Below are 20638 nucleotides of genomic sequence, written 5' to 3'. Positions count from 1 at the left end.
TGTTCAATATTCTGAAATACGGGACAAATAGGCGTCCCGGGAAGGGTTTGTCGGGACGCCGGGACAAAGAAGCAAAATACGGGACAATCCCGGGAAATACGGGACGTCTGGTCACCCTGTACCCAAGTTACCAGTGCATGCACCCCATGAAACAGAAGCGGGGGGGGGGGGGGGCTTCAGCCTCCTACTTTTTCCAAAACCCTCTACAAAAACATAAAAATGACCATCTGATTGTGATTTTTTGCATCCCCCCCCCCTTCAAAGCCGTTCCGCCGCCCCTGTGAAATTTCGAAAGAAATCAGAGAGCATTCAACTGGGATTTATTACGCGCCATCTATCGCGAAAAACCAGAGAACAACTGAAACCTTTTTCTTCAACAATGGCGGCGATTTCAACTGAGCCCGATCTCAATGAGACAAGTTGCAAGAAAGATTTCAACTTGCCGTTAATCAAACGTGATCTGTTGTATGCCACAAAACAATGCCAAGAAATGGGGCTGTTACAAAGTGCTAAATGGTAATTGATTTTTGTAGTGATGATAAAAACAAGTAGAAGATAATTTAGTGTTCCTGATTGACATCAATTTTAGTACACGGGACTGAGAGACTAGGGAGTACAGTACCGGCTTCTCCTGGGCCGCTGGAAGTGGAACACTACACTCGCACTTGCACGCAGTATGATGGGGCTCCCATCAGAGCTGAGCACCGAAGTTGAAAATGATTGAAGATTAATGAAAAATTTATATTCCACAAATGTTTTATTTATTATGTATGGGTAATTATAGGTTATATGTTAAAGATAGGGTAACTGCACACAGACTCACAGAGCAATTTTTTTGCCCTTTAACTTTTCACTGCATTCACATCGCATGCGCGAGGGTCGCAGGTAAAACGGCAATATTTATGCGCTTTGACCTGTGGGCAATCCTGTATTTTAGGGGTCTGAATTATTTTAGGTTGCTAACTTCAGTTCAGGCAACAGCTCCAAGACCGTTGTTAACAGTAGTTCAGTAGTGCGTACGTACAGTACGTGCCGGGTATGGTGGGCCGTTTATATTATTTCTTCATTGCATACCGGCCCGGCCATGACTAGTCCCGGGTCACGTGACACCCCGACGGCTTTAGGTATACCGTTATTCTATACCACCCCCCCCCCCGGCCCCTATATATCGCATGATACCCCATTGCCACTTTACATCTACTACATAGATGTCAGAGGCGACTGGCGTGTAGCTGTATACTAGTCCTATAATAATGGCATTAACGGCCCGCCATACCCGGCACGTATGTACGCACTACTGAACTACAGTTAACAGTCTTGGAGCTGTTGCCTGAAGTTAGCAACCTAAAATAATTTAGACCCCTAAAATACAGGATTGCCGACCTGCGACCCATGCGAATGCAGCAGTGTTTCTAATTCTATATTGTTTTGCTTGTGCTTTTCCAGGTGCGCTGAGCTATCCTACTCTCTTCAAAATATAAAACCAGCTCCTCCAGTACAGATTGAAGAAGATCCACAGGTAATTCTAAAAACATTACATTCAGCTTTCCCATTACTTGAGCTATTAGCAAGTATTTTTCGAAAACATCTGATGTAGCTTTTGCCCCTCCCCCCAAAAAATTGATTAACATTTTGCCTTGCACTAGACCCTATTATTTTTTTTCTGGTAAGAATAAGATTAAGAAATGTCCAAGTTATTATTTTTTTGAATAGATCCTAATTGTTACACTTTTTAATCATTGTATAAAAAATTAAATTTCCTACTGTACCGGGGAAATGATGATTCATAGGAGGAATAAAAAAAAATTCATTTTGATTTATTTTCATCAGTATATCTGTTATTCTTTTTATTTGAGTTATTGTAGTAAAAAGTTATCATTGTATGATCATTGTAAGAAAGAAATGATTAAGACCAAGTGATTGAAATTGGTGTATGCCTGAAACACCATGTATACTCCCAGCAAAGAGATGAAATCCAATGAAAGATATGGGGCATTTGAGAAAATTTTGCTAGGGTATTCAGAGCTGCCAAGTAGTACTGATTTTCAGTATTACGTACTGAAAAGTGAGAAGAATACTGATAGTTTCATGTAAAATACTGGTTTCTAAAGTTTCAGTTGTAGGGGAAGGCGGGGTAAGTTGTGACAGTTTTTGCTTTTTGCATGTTAGAATTGATATGATTAATAATCTTGTCGAAATAAGTACCTTGCCTTGAAATTTGATTCTTCTGAAATATTTTCCACCTATATATAACTTTCTATCCCCACACAGAAAGTCATCGTGACCTTTGAAAAAAACGATGTCAAATGGCTCAACTTGCCCCATATATGGGGTAAGTTTGAGCCACCTTCTGGGGTAAATTGAGCCACAAAAACTATGTACAATATGTATGGGGGAGAACCAGCATGTCAATTTTTTGTTTAAAGTCTTTTCACTTGCTAATTCTCTATAAATACTAACATCCTGTAAAAGGAAAAGACCAGTCATGTTAATTTGCTCCTTTCAGCCTGCATTTCAATTGATTTTTATGGTTTGTTTGTTTTTTAAGATACATTACCATAGGAATTACCATGGCTCAACTTGCCCCATGCTGTTTGGCTCAACTTACCCCGGTCCGAACTTAGTGCGATAATTTTGTATCCACACATTTATTATGCATCCATCATATAAAAGACTATGACAAGAATGAAGATCCATACCTGGACTAATGGTGTTGTAATCATGTCTTTATTATATTTAAAGACGTGTGTGTCTATAAAGCACTTATCTATTTCACACTCTTTTTCACTTTTTTGGTTGAAATTCATATTTTTCCCTCTAAAAAACTACTTTTTGTTTCAAAGTTGGAAACAAGGTGGTGGGGTTAGGGGTTATGCTATGGGTCATCAATACATGACACCACCACAATGTCTGACTCAATCATTAATGGCCTGGGGCTGGTGGCTCAACTTGCCCCTATGCTCAACTTACCCCGCCTTCCCCTATGTGTGGTCTTATGGTATTTTTTGAAAATACTGATTTCCTCACCGAAATATTGATTTTCAGCTTCAAAAATACTGAAATGTTCCTTTTGAGGTTGGCAGCTCTGGGTATGTATATTATTTTTACTTTGTATTTTTCTATAGGATTTCCTGGAAGAGTTTGACAAGTACACCCTTGCCAAGACATTCTTTGACCTGAGAGAATATGAGAGAGCAGCTTTCTTTGTGGATGGTTGTCAAAGCAACAAGGCTTTCTTCCTTCACATGTATGCCAACTACTTGGTAAGGTTGTGGCAAAGGCTCATGGTGCAGAAACCTTTTCAGATATGGGCAATTCTATAGAATGTATACGTCCAACCCTGTATATGTGGGACCTTCATGAAATTTTCTGTCTCTGATTTCCTGTTCTTTTGACAGTCTGTAATGTTCCCAAAGGATCATGACTTGGTCAGTTTATGAAGTGAAGTAAGAATTGAGAAAAATGGGGGTTAGACGTACAAAAAGTTTGAAAAATTTATGGAATTTCCGTACAATTGCTCATATCTTAGGGTTAGGATTATGGTTGCAATAGGGAATTTGGTTTCAGGATATGCTGAAGCCGATGAGGAGGGTTAGCATTGATATGGGGGGGGGTTAATGGTTATGTTTGGCTATAGGCCTATAATTATGCAAATTTTTGGGGGAACAGTTTTTAGTGTAGTAAATGTAATAAAATTCATAGGTGTCTTAGAACTAGTCTTCAAAAAGTAAAAATGTTTCTGTTTGGTGTTATTCAAAGAATTGTGTTCAATTTTTTTTGTCCTCTTTTAAAACATCACCGTTCTCTGTGATCCCTGTTGTATCTAACGATCATATATAACAATATTTTTGCTATATTGTTTTCAGTGACATAAAGCAGTTAAAAAAATGCTCGCGAAAAAGAAGTTCTGAAAATAATTTACATAGTGCTCAAATATAGCACAAAAACTATGGACACTTGATGACAAGAGAATTCTCAGTGATTCCATCCTCTCTCCAAGATGATGTTCAAATCATGTTTCTTAAAAAGAAAAAAAAATGTGTCATTTGAAGTTACCTAGGAAATAATGAACATTTGGCCTTGTTTAAATGTTTTTTTTTTCTTCTAAGAAGGAGAATAAGTCAATTAAAGCTGAATTTACAATAATGAATATTTGACATTCCTATTTCTTGACTTGGATTAAATGTCATATATTGTTTTCATTTGATCCTTTAGTAATATAAAATGATGGTCAAATTGGAATCCCATTTCTTAAAGGAGAATGAAACCTTTGGAACAAAATAGCTTGTGTGAAAACAGAAAAATCAAAGAAACAGATCAACAAAAGTTTAAGAAAAATCTGACAAATAATGAGAAAGTTATAAGCATTTGAATATTGCGATCACTAATGCTATGGAGATCTTCAAATTGGCAATGCGACAAAGATGTGTGATGTCACTTGTGAACAACTCTCCCCATTACTATAGTATATATTTCACTTAAATTGCCTCTTTTATCACATCTATCTGTAGATCATGTGTTCTTTCTATACGAGGGCATGTAATACAGATTTTTAAAGAATGCATCATGGATAAAGAGCTTGTATCATCATAACAAAAAGCAAAAAGAAACATTTTGGGGGTATTTTATAGTCCATCAAAGGGAAAGTTGTTCACATGTGACATCACACACCCTTGTCGCATTGCCAATGGGAGGATCTCCACAGCATTGGTGAAGGCAATATTCAAATGCTCATAACTTTCTCATTATTTGTCCGATTTTTCTCAAACTTTCTTTGTTCTTATTCTTTGATTTTTCTGTTTCAACATAAGCCTACTTGTTCCAAAGGTTTCATTCCCCTATAAGTTGTCAAGACTTTTAATTAGATTTTTTTTTCAATGTGTCCTTCAGAGATTGAAAATATTTATTTTTACGATCTTTGTTAACATTTTTTTTTAAATATAAATCAACTAGGCTGGAGAGAAAAAGAAGTATGATGACCTGACTGACCTCATTGGACCTATCCAGTTCAAAACCATTCAGAATGGTTCGTTAAAAGCCTTACGACGTGATTTGGAGAAGAGGTACAATGAAGGCCGATGCGATGGATTTGCTCTCTACCTGTAAGTCACTCCTCACTGGGAAGTCTGTGAATTTTTATTTATTTATTTATTTATTTCGGTATAAAAAAACATTGCACATAGCAGCCTTACGGCTCAATTGTGTACAATTTACAAAGATACAAAACACAAACAATAATTGATAAAAATATAAGATAATGAAAAAAGACATACATAATTAAACTCTGATCTATAATCAATGAATCTATGATTTAACAAATGAATTTACTAATGAATATTTTATGATATAATTCGAAATGGTTGCTTTGGGATGTCAAATAAATATGCCATCTTTGATATAATTCATGTACCCATTAATGCAAACCAATCACATCTGTTGCAATAATTATATTTTATGAAGCCTACCAAATCAAATTTGCATAGATATGTTATTTCTTCAAGTTGATTTTGATCAATCTTGTCTGACATGGTATATTTCTCTACAATTCAATTATAAAAATGAATTTGAATATACCATTTATAGGCCTGTAATATGTTTTGTTGGGCTCCTAAATATCAAGAGATTGTAAAATCAAAGGTATGATATATTAAGCTCGCTTATCTGAGATTAAAGAATGGTTGTTTGATTGTGTATTATTTGAAATCTTTGTAGAATTTTGTCTCACCTGCATAGCAGAGTGAGACTATAGGCGCCGCTTTTCCGACGGCGACGGCGGCGGCAGCGTCAACATCAAATCTTAACCTGAGGTTAAGTTTTTGAAATGACATCATAACTTAGAAAGTATATGGACCTAGTTCATGAAACTTGGCCATAAGGTTAATCAAGTATTACTGAACATCCTATTAGAGTTTCATGTCACATGACCAAGGTCAAAGGTTATTTAGGGTCAATGAACTTAGACCATGTTGGAGGAATCAACATCAAAATCTTAACCTGAGGTTAAGTTTTTGAAATGACGTCATAACTTAGAAAGTATATGGACCTAGTTCATGAAACTTGGACATAAGGTTAATCAAGTATCACTGAACATCCTGCATGAGTTTTATGTCACATGACCAAGGTCAAAGGTCATTTAGGGTCAATGAACTTTGGCCGAATTGGGGGTATCTGTTGAATTCCCATCATAACTTTGATTGCTTTATGGATCTGATTCATGAAACTTGGACATAATAGTAATCAAGCATCACTGAACATTTTGTGCAAGTTGCAGGTCTCATGATTAAGGTCAAAGGTCATTTAGGGTCAATGAACTTTGGCTGAATTGGGGGTATCTGTTGAATTACCATCATAACTTTGAAAGTTTATGGATCTGATTCATGAAACTTGGACATTAGAGTAATCAAGTATCACTGAACATCCTGTGCACATTTCAGGTCACATGACCAAGGTCATAGGTCAATGAACTTTGGCCGAATTGGATGTATCTGTTGAATTACCATCATAACTTTGAAAGTTTATGGATCTGATTCATGAAACTTGGACATAAGAGTAATCAAGTATCAATGAACTTTGAGCCATGTTGGTTTTTTTTGTTAAATAACCATCATATCTCTGTAAGTTTATTGGTCTAGTTCATAAAAAGTGGACATAATAGTAACCATGTATCACTGAACATCTTGTGCGAGTTCGAGTAGTTTTCAAAGTCGGCACTGCTGCTATATTAAACTGCGTGATGCAGGTGAGATGGCCAGAGGCATTCCACTTGTTACATTGTTCAGAAGCTTAATTTATTGTCAATCATGCTTACCAGTAAAATTAATGCTATTGCAATTCATCAATGCAACCAATTCATCATAAAATCAGTCCTATAATCAACATAAAGTTTTGTGTTACAAGCCTTGTATTGGATTCATGACTATTTCATTAAAGGTATGGAGTTGTTTTGAAGAAGCTTGAACTGCTTAAACCAGCCAAGACAGTACTAGTGGAAGCTCTTCATAAAGCCCCTCTTCATTGGGGTGCATGGATAGAATTATCTGGACTAGTAACAGATTGGGAGAAGGTATGAAAACATTCCTCATAAAGTCGTCAGGAATCAGTCAAAAGAGTTTTACTTTTTTGTTTTCCTTAGCAACTTTTGAAATGCTTTATGGAAAATGTTGTTATCAATCCTATACTTCAGTGATTTAATGAGCAGTGTTATGGAAATGAAGTGTTTGAAATAAAAGTGAATATTATGGGGGTGTCGTGGTCTAGTGGTTAAGACTCTTGTCTTTCAATCTGAAAGACGTGGGTTCAATTCCAAGCCATGGCGTGTTTTCCTTCAGCAAAAAAATTACCCACATTGTGCTGCACTCAACCCAGGTGAGGGAAATGGGTACCGGCAGGAAGTAATTCCTCACACCGGAATTGGCAGACTAGCTAAGCAGTAACATAGGAGCACCTTGAGCACCTTGAGCACCTAGCAAGGTGGATATGTGTGCTATACAAATCCTATATTAATCATGTTGTTATTGACCCAATTGTAGTAAAATTTGACATAGTGATTATGAATTATTATTATTGACTATTCTGCATTACTGTACATCGCTTTGAGACTTCTGATAAAGTAAGTTTAAAGTGCTATATGAGCAAGTATATTTATCCTGTTTTCAGCTGACTAGTCTGAATCTTCCAGACCATTGGATGAAAGAGTTCTTCTTGGCATACACATGTGTTGAGCTTCAGTTGAATGAAGAAGCATTGAAGAGATACACAGCTCTGAGCGAAGCAGGGTTCCAGAAGAGCACATTCATCATATCACAGATCGCGAACGGGCATCACATTATCAGAAGTAAGCTGGCATTTGAAGCGTATTTTAAAAAATAAAAGATTATTTTAAAACAAGTGCTAAGTGAATTTTTGGAAATTGGGTGAATAATCTCATAAATTCATTGTACTGAGGCTACTAAATCCAATCTGTAACTTCTGAATCGGGAGTTACTTTGTTTACTGAAAATCCTACTAGAATGTTTGCATATTGCAAGGAAATGCGCCACCTGTATGCTAAAAATCTATGAAAGATAAATACCAGATGTGGTAATGAATGAGTTCAAACAGAATCCAATGAAATTACCACCAAAGTGTTTGTATGTATGAATTAGAAATATGTCCGAAATAGTTCTGGAAAGAAAGTGGGAAATTGCTGAGAAATTGGCAAAATAGGTAGGGAGTTCTATCAAATGTCTGGTATTTTTCTAATCAATACTAATACATTGTCCCACATATGCTTTTCTGTGTTAGTGATCACAAGAATTATCAAATTTGAGCTAAGATTTCATGATTTTACAAAGATAAGTTTACATTAATGTACCAGAATTAGAAGTATGTTTAGACAATTAAACTTGATTGAAAAGACTTTTTCATGAAATAATTGTCTGCTGTAACTACTGTCTTTTACCTTTAATTTCAAATAAAATCATTTCAAAAGTTAAATATATGCATTTAGAAATGCTTTCGTAATCAAGCAAAATGTGAGTCGTCAGAGTTAGCAATTGCATTGTTAATGCAGGTCTTTAAAATCAAGGTGAGTTCAACAAAATGTAACCAATTAAATCACAAGGGAGAATAGGACTTATTTACAATGTGACAAGGCATTCGCAAGATAGAAGGAGTTTATACTAACCTTTATATGAGATTGGAAGTATGTTCCTGTGAAGATTATCAACTACATGAAACATGTTACAGTCACACTTACCACAGTCAACCATTCTAGTAATCATGCAATATATTTAGATATCAGATAAATATTCAAGTTTCATGATAATTGATTGGGATGTGATTGCTGCTATTGAAAATCTGCAAATTAAAACAAACTTTAAAGCTAGATTTAAACCTCTTAGCCAACCCCCTTGCATTATGTGAAGCTGAAAACCCTATCATAATCGTAAACCAATTTTATCTCATCAAACAGAAGTTAAAGTCAAAGCAAATGTCAGGATCACCAAAAGTTTACATGATATATTATGAAATAAAAAAACAGCAAATGAGAATGAAAATTAGGGATTTGGTAAAATTATATATCTCCAATTATGTGAAGGAATACGTGTATATTTCAATTTCAGCCCTTGATGTTGCAGTGGAGCTGTTCAGTCAACTCCAAAAGGTTGATCCATACAGGTTAGAAAACATGGACACTTACTCCAACCTTCTCTATGTAAAGGTAAGACACAAATAGCATTGAAAACTGGGGACCATTTCATGAAAGTTTTCAGTACTGACAAGTTGTCATATTCTCTGAGAGATACCATAGAAACAGTCGGATGCTTTTGCATCTCAGCCATTTAAACCAATGATAGTTGTCAAAGCAAATTTTCAGAATAGATTGAATAGAACCATGTATTATTTAACTCCACTAAGTCAAATTTTCACCTGAGTTGAAGGTTTTGTTTTTGTTCCAAGACATTAGACTTAGAGGATATTGTCAGAAAACACTTTGCAATTTTGATAGATCAGTTTCATTTCCTTGTTGCAAGAAGCAGATCTGGACCCTGTCTTACAAAGAGTTATGATTGATCCAATCAATCACAACTATAGAAATCCATCAGTGTCATACTTTTTTCTACAGAAAATTTTTACAATATCCTTTTGGTAAGCAATTAGAATTACACCGAATTTTCAAGAAAACAATGAATTCATGAATAAACATCATAGTTAGACCATATTTTGAACAAACATGCATAATAGACAATGACGTTGCTGGCCGTCCATAGTTGTGATTGATCAGATCAATCATGACTCTTTGTAAGACAGGGCCCTGAAGTCAGTTGCAACTTGGCAATGAATTGCAAGCCACATTATTGTGTTGAGGACCTCAGATAGATTTGCGATTGATTGTAAGTTTCTTAAAACACCCCATGGGACAGACTCACCTGTATATTTTGTTTTCTTATTTATTCACAGGAAATGAAAGCTGAATTAAGCCACCTAGCTCATCAGGTGTGTGAGGTAGATAAATACAGAGTAGAGACATGCTGTGTCATCGGTAAGAAAAACATCAATGTCATCAGTAGTGAAAAGAAAATTCATCAGTTATTTCATTGCCATTGTTCAAATCCAAAGTGCCACATACCAGTAAATCTATACTAGCTCCTTTCGTAGCTTATTTCAATTTGTCTTTGATTCAAACATCCTATCAAGAGAGAAATCAAGTCTTTTTTCTTCATAATTTTGTATTTTGGATTAAGTGAACTTCTCTTGTAATTGTTGCTTGCAAAAGTTAATATTTACTGTGTTTGTAAGACTTTTATTATATTTTTTGGTCTGATCTACTATTGTATTTAGCTTCTTTTTTGGGGGTAGGGCAATGACCACAGTTTGAAAACAAAAATTGGCATTGAAATGCCATTAGAGTAGCACTGCAAACCCAACAGCAATTGCTTTCAGTGCAATTGGTTAACATGAGGGCCAACGAAATGTCTAAGAATGTAGCCCTGTTTTATTTTAGGTTGTTTAAAGAACAGGTACATGGGCCTTAATTTTTTTTACCAGGTAATTACTACTCCTTACGTGGTCAACATGAGAAGGCTGTGCTGTACTTCCAGCGATGCTTGAAACTGAATCCCCACTATCTCTCAGCCTGGACTCTAATGGGTCACGAGTACATGCAGATGAAGAATACCCCTGCTGCTACAGAAGCCTACAGGCAAGCCATAGGTAAATCAGAAATGATGATTATATGATGCTGTAAAGACTGAAGGATTGCTCCTTTTTTGGCATAAGATGAATACAGGGCTTGGATTAGTATGGCCGTAGAAAATGTATTTTTTCTGTTTAAAAACATGTCTTGGTATGCAATTTCCCAGCTCTTTGTGATGCGTAGAATCAAGTCCGTAAGCATCTTGGTGTAGTGGTTCTGAATCGCGTCTCTCAGTCATAAGGTCCAGTTTTCAAATACTTAAGACATTTTACCGATACTAATGCATAAAACTACATGACTTCTATTGTCCTAAATTTGCTTCAATTTTCATTTTATTTGACATTTTAAAAGTTATATAGTATTGGTCTTGCTATGATGGGTGCATAAATGTTGATTGTATGTTAAGAATCCATCTTGTTTGATATAGCTTCCTGCTTTACCTCATTACTTTATGTTAAAGATAAATATATAAATGCAGAAATTGCCAATGTTTTATCCTTGCACACTTGTCTCCAGCTTGTCTTAAATTTTGAAAATTGTCTTTTTTTTCAGAGGTAAATAAGCGTGATTTCAGAGCTTGGTATGGTCTAGGTCAGACGTATGATATTTTGAGGATGCCCTTCTATTCGCTCTATTACTACAGGCAAGCTCAGCAAGTCAGGTGGGTCTAAATGTATTTACATTCCCATTGTTGTTCCATAACAATGCTCATGAATGAATCAAGTATTCTATTTATTAATGTTATGAAATCAAGTGATGTAAAGAATAGCAATTCATTTACAGGACACCCAGCCTTGTTGGTTTTGAAGGAAAGAACCTGAATTTCAACCATCGGGACCTCTTGAATGCATATTATTCTTGTATTTTACTTATATCTATTCCAAATTTCAATAGGAAATTGATGTTTGTTTTCTCTTTTAGAGCTAAATCATCCCAGTATATCAATTAGAATAGGTTGGGAGTATTGGCACTACAATTTCCCTTTATTCATTGGCATATTTGTGATACTTTTTCATAAAGAATGAACATAGTTATTTATTCATTTGTTCATTTTGTTCATTCTTTCATTGATTCATGTTATGAGTCATTTATCAATTTATTCATTATGTTGATTTGGTAGAAACTAGTTTCATCAGTGATCTTGCATACACTTTTTAGAGAACCGCCCTGTTTGGCAAATCAAACATGATAAAAAAAATTTGAGCATGATTCAATGAGCATCGTTAATCGGTAAGTGGGTACCGGTAGGAAGTAATTCCTCAAAAAAACTGTGTGCACCTGAATATTTAGCCTAGCTTAGCCGGGTAATGATAATAGTAGGGCCCGCTGGGAGAACATTTTTCGGAACTTAAGTGGCTACCCTGGGTAAATATACCGTTATTATTATTATTAATATTGTTATTCTGAAACAAAATGAATATTAAGTGTACATCACAATTTATGAATTGCATTGAGAATGATTATATCTCTTTGACAGACCCAATGATTCAAGGATGCTGGTTGCCCTTGGTGAAAGCTACGAACGTTTGGACAAGATTGCCGAAGCTAAGAAGTGCTACTGGAGGGCTTATTCCGTAGGGGATGTGGAAGGTGTAGCTTTAGTCAAGCTAGCAAGGTAAAAATATGAAAATGGGATATTTCATTACTGGGAAAGTGAAACATACTTTGTGAGCAATCACATTCTTTTTATTACATAATATTAAAGGTCAAGTCCACCCCAGGAAAATGCTGACTTGAATAAAAAGAGAAAAATCAAACTAGCATAGTGCTGAAAATTTCATCAAAATCGGATATTTTACATCCCATTTTGATGACATTTTCAGTGTTATGTTTGTTGGATTTTTCTCTTTTTATTGAAATCCACTTTTTGTTGGGGTGGACTTGTCCTTTAAAGGAGCTTTGAATGTCTTATCCATGGTGTGGAATCTACTTATTGGTGAAATCAGCCTTGATACACATGCGTGGGATAATCCATCCTGTGCTCCTGATTATTCAACCAATTTCAGGCTATGTTGCATTTTTGGCAAATTTGTGGCTTGGCAAGTTTGATTGTGTCAAATTCTGATATTTTATACGGTTGTTTTGATGGATCACTCGTTTCTATATTTTTTTCCACGTTATTGTAATATAGTTGCATTATACCCAAAATCAACATATGATGGCGTTATTTTACAGTAGGTGCTTTGTGAGTTATACCCGTAGTTCATATTGATTCGACCATTCTGGTTGCCAAATCATGGTGAATCCAAATGTGTAGAAATTACACAGGTACATGTAGGGTGACAGTGAACAAGATGGTACTCACAAAAATTTATTCCACGTTGGAAGGCTCTGTTGATTAATTCAAAAACAAGCTTAACACCAATCAGTCAAATTCATTTGACATATTTCTGTTTTTAGCATACATGTATGCAGTATGTTTCTTTTTAAGCTGATAACACTTTTTCTCCAGCTCCTCTGGTAGGAGACATTGTAGCGTGATCACTGAAAAGACTTGATTGCATTGTTTTTTGGTCGATGCTTAATCCTTTTGAAAACATTAGTAACCTCCTTGCGATCAGACATTGGTTTCCTGGGTAGATGATGAACATTATAAATAACATCTTGCTTGCCTTGGATGTGGGTATATCAAGTGATGTAATAATTTCCAGATATCATCGTCAAAATTTTCATCACCTTTTCCCTCAGTGCTGTAGAAAAACAATTTTCTTCCTTTCATGAATTCCTTTGTAGGTTTTTTGTTGTTGTTTATTTTGTATTGTTTTGGAACACAGAAATTACGGCTCCATCTTGTAATTGAGATATCAAAGTTTTCAATTCTTTTATCGCATCTTTGCTACTGGAAATATTAGCAAGTGGAATGCCTCTGGCCGTCTCACCTGCATCACACGATTCAACATAGCAGCAGTGCTGACTTTGAAAACTACTTTAACTCGCACAAGATGATTAGTGATACTTGGTTACTCTTATTTCCACGTTTTTTTTAACTAGACCAATACACTTTACAGAGATAGGATGGTGGTAATTCAACAAATACCCCCAATGTGGCTAAAGTTCATTGACCTCACATGACCTTTGACCTTGATCATGTGACCTGAAACTGGCACAGGATATTCAATTATACTTGATCACTCTTATGTCCAAGTTTCAAGAGTCAGTCCAATAAACTTGCGAAGTTATGATGGTAATTCAACAGATACCCCCATTATGGCCAAAGTTCATTGACCTTTGACCTTGGTCATGTGAACTAAAATGCGCACAGGATGTTCAGTGATATCTGATTACTCTTATGTCCAAGTTTTATGAACTAGACCAACATACTTTTAAAGTTTTGATTGTAATTCAACAGATACCCCGAAGTCGGCCAAAGTTCATTGACCCTAAATGACCTTTGACCTTGATCATGTAACCTCAAACTCGCACACGATGTTCAGTGATACTTGATTACTATTATGTCCAAGTTTCATGAATCAGATCCAAAAACAGAGATAGGATGGTGGTAATTCAACAAATACCCCCAATGTGGCTAAAGTTCATTGACCTCACATGACCTTTGACCTTGATCATGTGACCTGAAACTGGCACAGGATATTCAATTATACTTGATCACTCTTATGTCCAAGTTTCAAGAGTCAGTCCAATAAACTTGCGAAGTTATGATGGTAATTCAACAGATACCCCCATTATGGCCAAAGTTCATTGACCTTTGACCTTGGTCATGTGAACTAAAATGCGCACAGGATGTTCAGTGATATCTGATTACTCTTATGTCCAAGTTTTATGAACTAGACCAACATACTTTTAAAGTTATGATGGTAATTCAACAAATACCCCCCAATTCGGCCAAAGTTCATTGACCCTAAATGACCTTTGACCTTGATCATGTAACCTCAAACTCGCACACGATGTTCAGTGATACTTGATTACTATTATGTCCAAGTTTCATGAATCAGATCCAAAAACAGAGATAGGATGGTGGTAATTCAACAAAAAACCCCAATGTGGCTAAAGTTCATTGACCTCACATGACCTTTGACCTTGATCATGTGACCTGAAACTGGCACAGGATATTCAATTATACTTGATCACTCTTATGTCCAAGTTTCAAGAGTCAGTCCAATAAACTTGCGAAGTTATGATGGTAATTCAACAGATACCCCCATTATGGCCAAAGTTCATTGACCTTTGACCTTGGTCATGTGAACTAAAATGCGCACAGGATGTTCAGTGATATCTGATTACTCTTATGTCCAAGTTTTATGAACTAGACCAACATACTTTTAAAGTTATGATGGTAATTCAACAAATACCCCCCAATTCGGCCAAAGTTCATTGACCCTAAATGACCTTTGACCTTGATCATGTAACCTCAAACTCGCACACGATGTTCAGTGATACTTGATTACTATTATGTCCAAGTTTCATGAATCAGATCCAATACACTTTACAGAGATAGGATGGTGGTAATTCAACAAATACCCCCAATGTGGCTAAAGTTCATTGACCTCACATGACCTTTGACCTTGATCATGTGACCTGAAACTGGCACAGGATATTCAATTATACTTGATCACTCTTATGTCCAAGTTTCAAGAGTCAGTCCAATAAACTTGCGAAGTTATGATGGTAATTCAACAGATACCCCCATTATGGCCAAAGTTCATTGACCTTTGACCTTGGTCATGTGAACTAAAATGCGCACAGGATGTTCAGTGATATCTGATTACTCTTATGTCCAAGTTTTATGAACTAGACCAACATACTTTTAAAGTTTTGATTGTAATTCAACAGATACCCCGAAGTCGGCCAAAGGTCATTGACCCAAAATGACCTTTGACCTTGGTCATGTGACGTGAAACTCATGCAGGATGTTTGGTGATACTTGATTAACCATATGTCCAAGTTTAATTAACTAGGTCCATATATTTTATAAGTTATGATGACATTTCAAAAACTTAACCTCAGGTTAAGATTTTGATGTTGATTCCCCAAACATGGTCTAAGTTCATTGTCCCTAAATGACCTTTGACCTTGGTCATGTGACATGAAACTCTAATAGGATGTTCAGTAATACTTGATTAACCTTATGGCCAAGTTTCATGAACTAGGTCCATATACTTTCTAAGTTATGATGTCATTTCAAAAACTTAACCTCAGGTTAAGATTTGATGTTGACGCCGGCGCCACCGTCGGAAAAGCGGCGCCTGTAGTCTGACTCTGCTATGCAGGTGAGACAAAAACAGTGTTTTCTAGTTTATCTAAGATTTTGAGGTAAAATCGTTTAGACTAAAATCAGCAAGAGACTTGGCAGTAGCATAGGTTTTGGACTTACAAATCCAATTATGGGCATCGTGCTTCCTGTATGAGCCTGAGATCTTGTGTTAGGCATTTTGACAAAGTTTAGCAAGCAAGCTAACAGATAAGTCACAAAAGCATAGAGAAATTCACTTACTGACTAAAAATCATATGAATTGCTTCAATGATGGAGTGAGATTTTCTTACAGAAGACACAGAACATTCAAGAAATCAATCCTCCAAAACCAAGGGCATGTTTAATTGAAATTGCAATTTACAACTGAAACTTTCTAAACATCTCACAAGCACATCTTTTGCTGCTTTCAGGTTGCACTTTACAAACTATAGTACATGCACATATCTTGTTTGTTCCTCTTTTGCCATGCTTTGCTTTCAAATAATCTGTAGACTCAACCATCTTTGTTTAGCCCTTAAAAGTCTTTTCTTTTTTTAGAAAGTTTTTTTTCCTTATTTCATTTGCTTGGCTAATTGTTCTATCTGCCCTAGTATGGTCATTAAATTCTTTTAAGCGACAATTCTTTCAATCAAGATTTCTATAGTGTTTTTGTCTCACCTGCGAAGCAGAGTGAGACTATAGGCGCCGCTTTTCCGACGGCGGCGGCGGCGGCGTCAACATCAAATCTTAACCTGAGGTTAAGTTTTTGAAATGACATCATAACTTAGAAAGTATATGGACCTAGTTCATGAAACTTGGCCATAAGGTTAATCAAGTATTACTGAACATCCTATTAGAGTTTCATGTCACATGACCAAGGTCAAAGGTCATTTAGGGACAATGAACTTAGACCATGTTGGAGGAATCAACATCGAAATCTTAACCTGAGGTTAAGTTTTTGAAATGTCATCATAACTTAGAAAATATATGGACCTAGTTCATGAAACTTGGACATAAGGTTAATCAAGTATCACTGAACATCCTGCATGAGTTTCACGTCACATGACCAAGGTCAAAGGTCATTTAGGGTCAATGAACTTTGGCCGAATTGGGGATATCTGTTGAATTCCCATCATAACTTTAAAAGTTTATGGATCTGATTCATGAAACTTGGACATAATAGTAATCAAGCATCACTGAATATTTTGTGCAAGTTTCAGGTCTCATGATTAAGGTCAAAGGTCATTTAGGGTCAATGAACTTTGGCCGAATCGGGGGTATCTGTTGAATTACCATCATAACTTTGAAAGTTTATTAGTCTAGTTCACTAAACTTGGACATATGAGTAATCAAATATCACTGAACATCCTGTGCACGTTTCAGGTCACATGACCAAGGTCAAAGGTCAATGAACTTTGGCCGAATTGGGTGTATCTGTTGAATTACCATCAAAACTTTGAAAGTTTATGGATCTGATTCATGAAACTTGTACATAAGAGTAATCAAGTATCACTGAACATCCTGTGCGAGTTTCAGGTCACATGATCAAGGTCAAAGGTCATGTAAGGTCAATGAACTTTGGCCATGTTGAGGTTTTTTGTTGAATAACCATCATATCTCTAAGTTTATTGGTCTCGTTCATAAAAAGTGGACATAAGAGTAACCATGTATCACTGAACATCTTGTGCGAGTTAGAGTAGTATTCAAAGTCAGCACTGCTGCTATATTGAACCGCGTGATGCAGGTGAGACGGCCAGAGGCATTCCACTTGTTAATCCTCCAACTTGCTGCATTCAAGAATCTTTGACTACCAGCTATGTATTTCCTATTTCTCCACAGATTACATGAGAAATTCAATGAAGAGGAAAAGGCAGCCTCATTCTATTCTAAGTATGTTGAACAAATGGAGACGAGAGGGGTAAGTCTTTATCTTTTTTCCCACCATTATTCTTTTCATTTTATAAGTTGGAGTGCCACTCTGTGGCAAAGCCAACCCTATAATGGTGTGGGAAATCTGATTATACAGAGAAATTGAGAAAGATTTTTTCTATTGCTGCTCATATTTCGAGTTGGTTTATAAATTGCTTATAGATCATTGAAAATACTCGAGTAAACAAACAACCTTTTGGTAAACTTTGATTAATTTGTAGCATTTATTTTGCCCCCCCCCCCTCTATCTTTATTTGTTTTTTCTCTCTCCCTGACTTGCTCTGTCTGTCTCTGACTGTCCCTCTCTCTCTCTCTCTCTTGATTACTATTTATTTACCTGTGTTTATCTTTATTTTTATGCATCTCTAACTCCGTATGTCTCTCTCTTACACCACTATCCTCATCGACTTGTCTCTCATACTTTGCCACACCCCTCTCTTCACCATTTCTTCTTTGCTCTTTCTCCTGTGCCCTCACAGACTGCAGATACAGAGGATCACTGTCAAGCCTACCGTTACTTGGCCAGGTATCATCTCAAACAGAATAACTTTGACGAAGCCACCAACTATGCTCATAAATGCTGCGATCACAGTGAGGTAGATTCCCCTTCTTCCTTTTTCCTTATTGATGGTTTATCCACAAGAACATGTACAATAGCTCACCACTTACATTTGCTCAATGCAATAAAAGAGATTGCGTAGAGTGCACACCCCAACTGCCTTGCTATCCTTGAAATTCCCCTATTACTGACATTGATTCTAAGACTATTTTTCACGATATTAGGAATACTGCAGTTTATTTTTCTTTTTATTTCAAACTTTCTCCATCGTATCTCATTCCGATGATAGGAGATGTAAGGTGATTCTTGTCTTGTCTGATGGCCTATTATAAAAGGCACAATACCCATTCCAATCACAAAGCTATTTCAATTTTGAATTTCTGATTCAATTCTTATTTTTGAACATTTCCAATATCCAAACAAGTTCTTTATTTGATCCCAGTGACCACTTTTCAATCCTTTCCCAATTTCATTCCCAGTTTCAAATTCCATTCCATTTCAAATTTCCTATTAGATCAGATTTTTGAAGCAGGAGGAAGGAAAAGTGACTTGGGGAGACACCTGATTTAGCAAAAGGAAAGGGCCAATTAACTTTTCATTAAAAATCAATAGCTTACTGTTAGTGATTGAATTTCTCCATTTACAATTTCTAATTCCAACTTTATTTCCAATAGAAACTTAGAATTCCAATAATCAATTTCCATTCCAATCCAATTTCAGTTCTAATACTGATTTCTATTCCACAGACAAGAGAAGAAGGCAAGGCCATCCTGAAAGAGATCTCAACAAGACGACCTAGCGGTGAGACACCCCATCCTGCCACCCACCCCTCTGGTCTGGAGACGGATGGTGGCTCCATCACACAGGGACAGAATCAGATCAGCCGGACGGCAGGGGATGTAGCGGGTGATATCCTCAACAGAGTGACCCCGATGAACCTCACATTTACCCCTTGATCTCATCAGATCCCAACAGAATGTAGCGAACTGTAGTACCAAACAATGTATAGAGGAAGCTGCAAAGACTTAACCAAAATAACACTTTTTTTTTAAAGACAAGTATGTATGTCTCACATCTTACACAAGGCGGATAAAGGCTCTATCATGCAAGAACAGAATCAGAATGTCCTCAACAGGGTGACCCCAAATGAACGTTACATTTACCCATTGAATTCTTGAGATTACAACAAGAGTGGACCTTGCATCCCATCCATATAGCAGATGTTGCATTGAAGCTGTAAAGCTCTTTACAGGAGTGATAAGACTTTTTAAAAAATATATGGTTGACCTTTCCATAGTCAGACTTGCATTACGATACCTTGCTATTTATTATCATTTAGAATAAATATAAGTGGAATCAATTTTTTAGCCATATGTAGGATTTATTTATGCCTGGCTAAAATATTATACTGAGCTCTTAGTGTTTGTCACATCTCATTTGATACGAAATGGAGAATTCATTTCCTTCATGAGAGATTTAAATAGTCATAAAGCTAGTCCACAAACCAAATTTAAGGTTTGTGTATGACTCCAGGGGACATCGTGAAGTATTCATTTTAAACTTATAGGCTTGGGGGTCATTTCCCCCCAATGAAAATTAAATTGGGGGATGCATTTGGTGGGTGCTGTCTTTTGTTTTATCACTCTTCATCATTGCCATGTAGGACTATCTGTACTGATTATTCTTGTAATAGTAGGTTATTACACTGCAGTAAACACTAACTTTACTCGCAATCACAAAAACATGAGCTTTCAAAACAGGGAAAAAGGCAAAGATCCATTTGTAATCTTAATATTCTGTCTCCAGGCCATTTTTTAAAGCTCCTTGATGTTCTTAGTAAGACATCATTTAAAAAAGGAAATTGAAAACCTTTGTTAGTTGAATATTGTTGATCTCTTTAATCAAAAATCATGTATATTCATTTCATACAATAAATTTGACTTTGATTACAAATATTTTGTAAAATGTTTATTTACTATCTTCATAAATATAGTTATAGAGGGAAGATATAAAGCAGTTATCAGATAGAAAACAACCACACATAATTATACTGCATAGCTGTATTATATTTATATAGTAAGTATTTTGCATGAAATTGGCGAGAGAGAGATAGAAAGACAGAAGAAACAGAAATGACAGTGGAGAGAATAGACAAATAGAAAACAAATGGATGGAATATACTCAAGGTGGATATCAATAAGCCTTAGTTATATATACTATTATTTACATATGTACACAATATTAACATTGATATAATTAATAAATAAAGATTACATAAATC

General features: G+C 36.0%; 1 protein-coding gene across 1 annotated transcript; it reads left to right on the top strand.

Moving 5' to 3' along the window:
* Positions 1–342: 342 nt before the first annotated feature.
* LOC121425557 (cell division cycle protein 23 homolog) lies at positions 343–20310 on the top strand. The gene is made up of 14 exons (XM_041621640.1): positions 343–516; positions 1447–1519; positions 3126–3263; positions 4954–5102; positions 6931–7063; positions 7657–7834; positions 9105–9202; positions 9943–10024; positions 10531–10695; positions 11231–11339; positions 12156–12293; positions 17709–17787; positions 18278–18394; positions 19104–20310. The coding sequence occupies exons 1-14, from the start codon at positions 380–382 to the stop codon at positions 19311–19313; spliced, it is 1806 nt and encodes a 601-aa protein (XP_041477574.1). The 5' UTR covers positions 343–379; the 3' UTR covers positions 19314–20310.
* Positions 20311–20638: the final 328 nt, after the last annotated feature.

This window comes from Lytechinus variegatus, chromosome 12 (genome assembly GCF_018143015.1).
Source record: "Lytechinus variegatus isolate NC3 chromosome 12, Lvar_3.0, whole genome shotgun sequence".
NCBI lineage: Eukaryota > Metazoa > Echinodermata > Echinoidea > Temnopleuroida > Toxopneustidae > Lytechinus > Lytechinus variegatus.
Note: the sequence above shows the minus strand (reverse complement) of the source record. Positions and strands in the feature narration are given on the sequence as shown.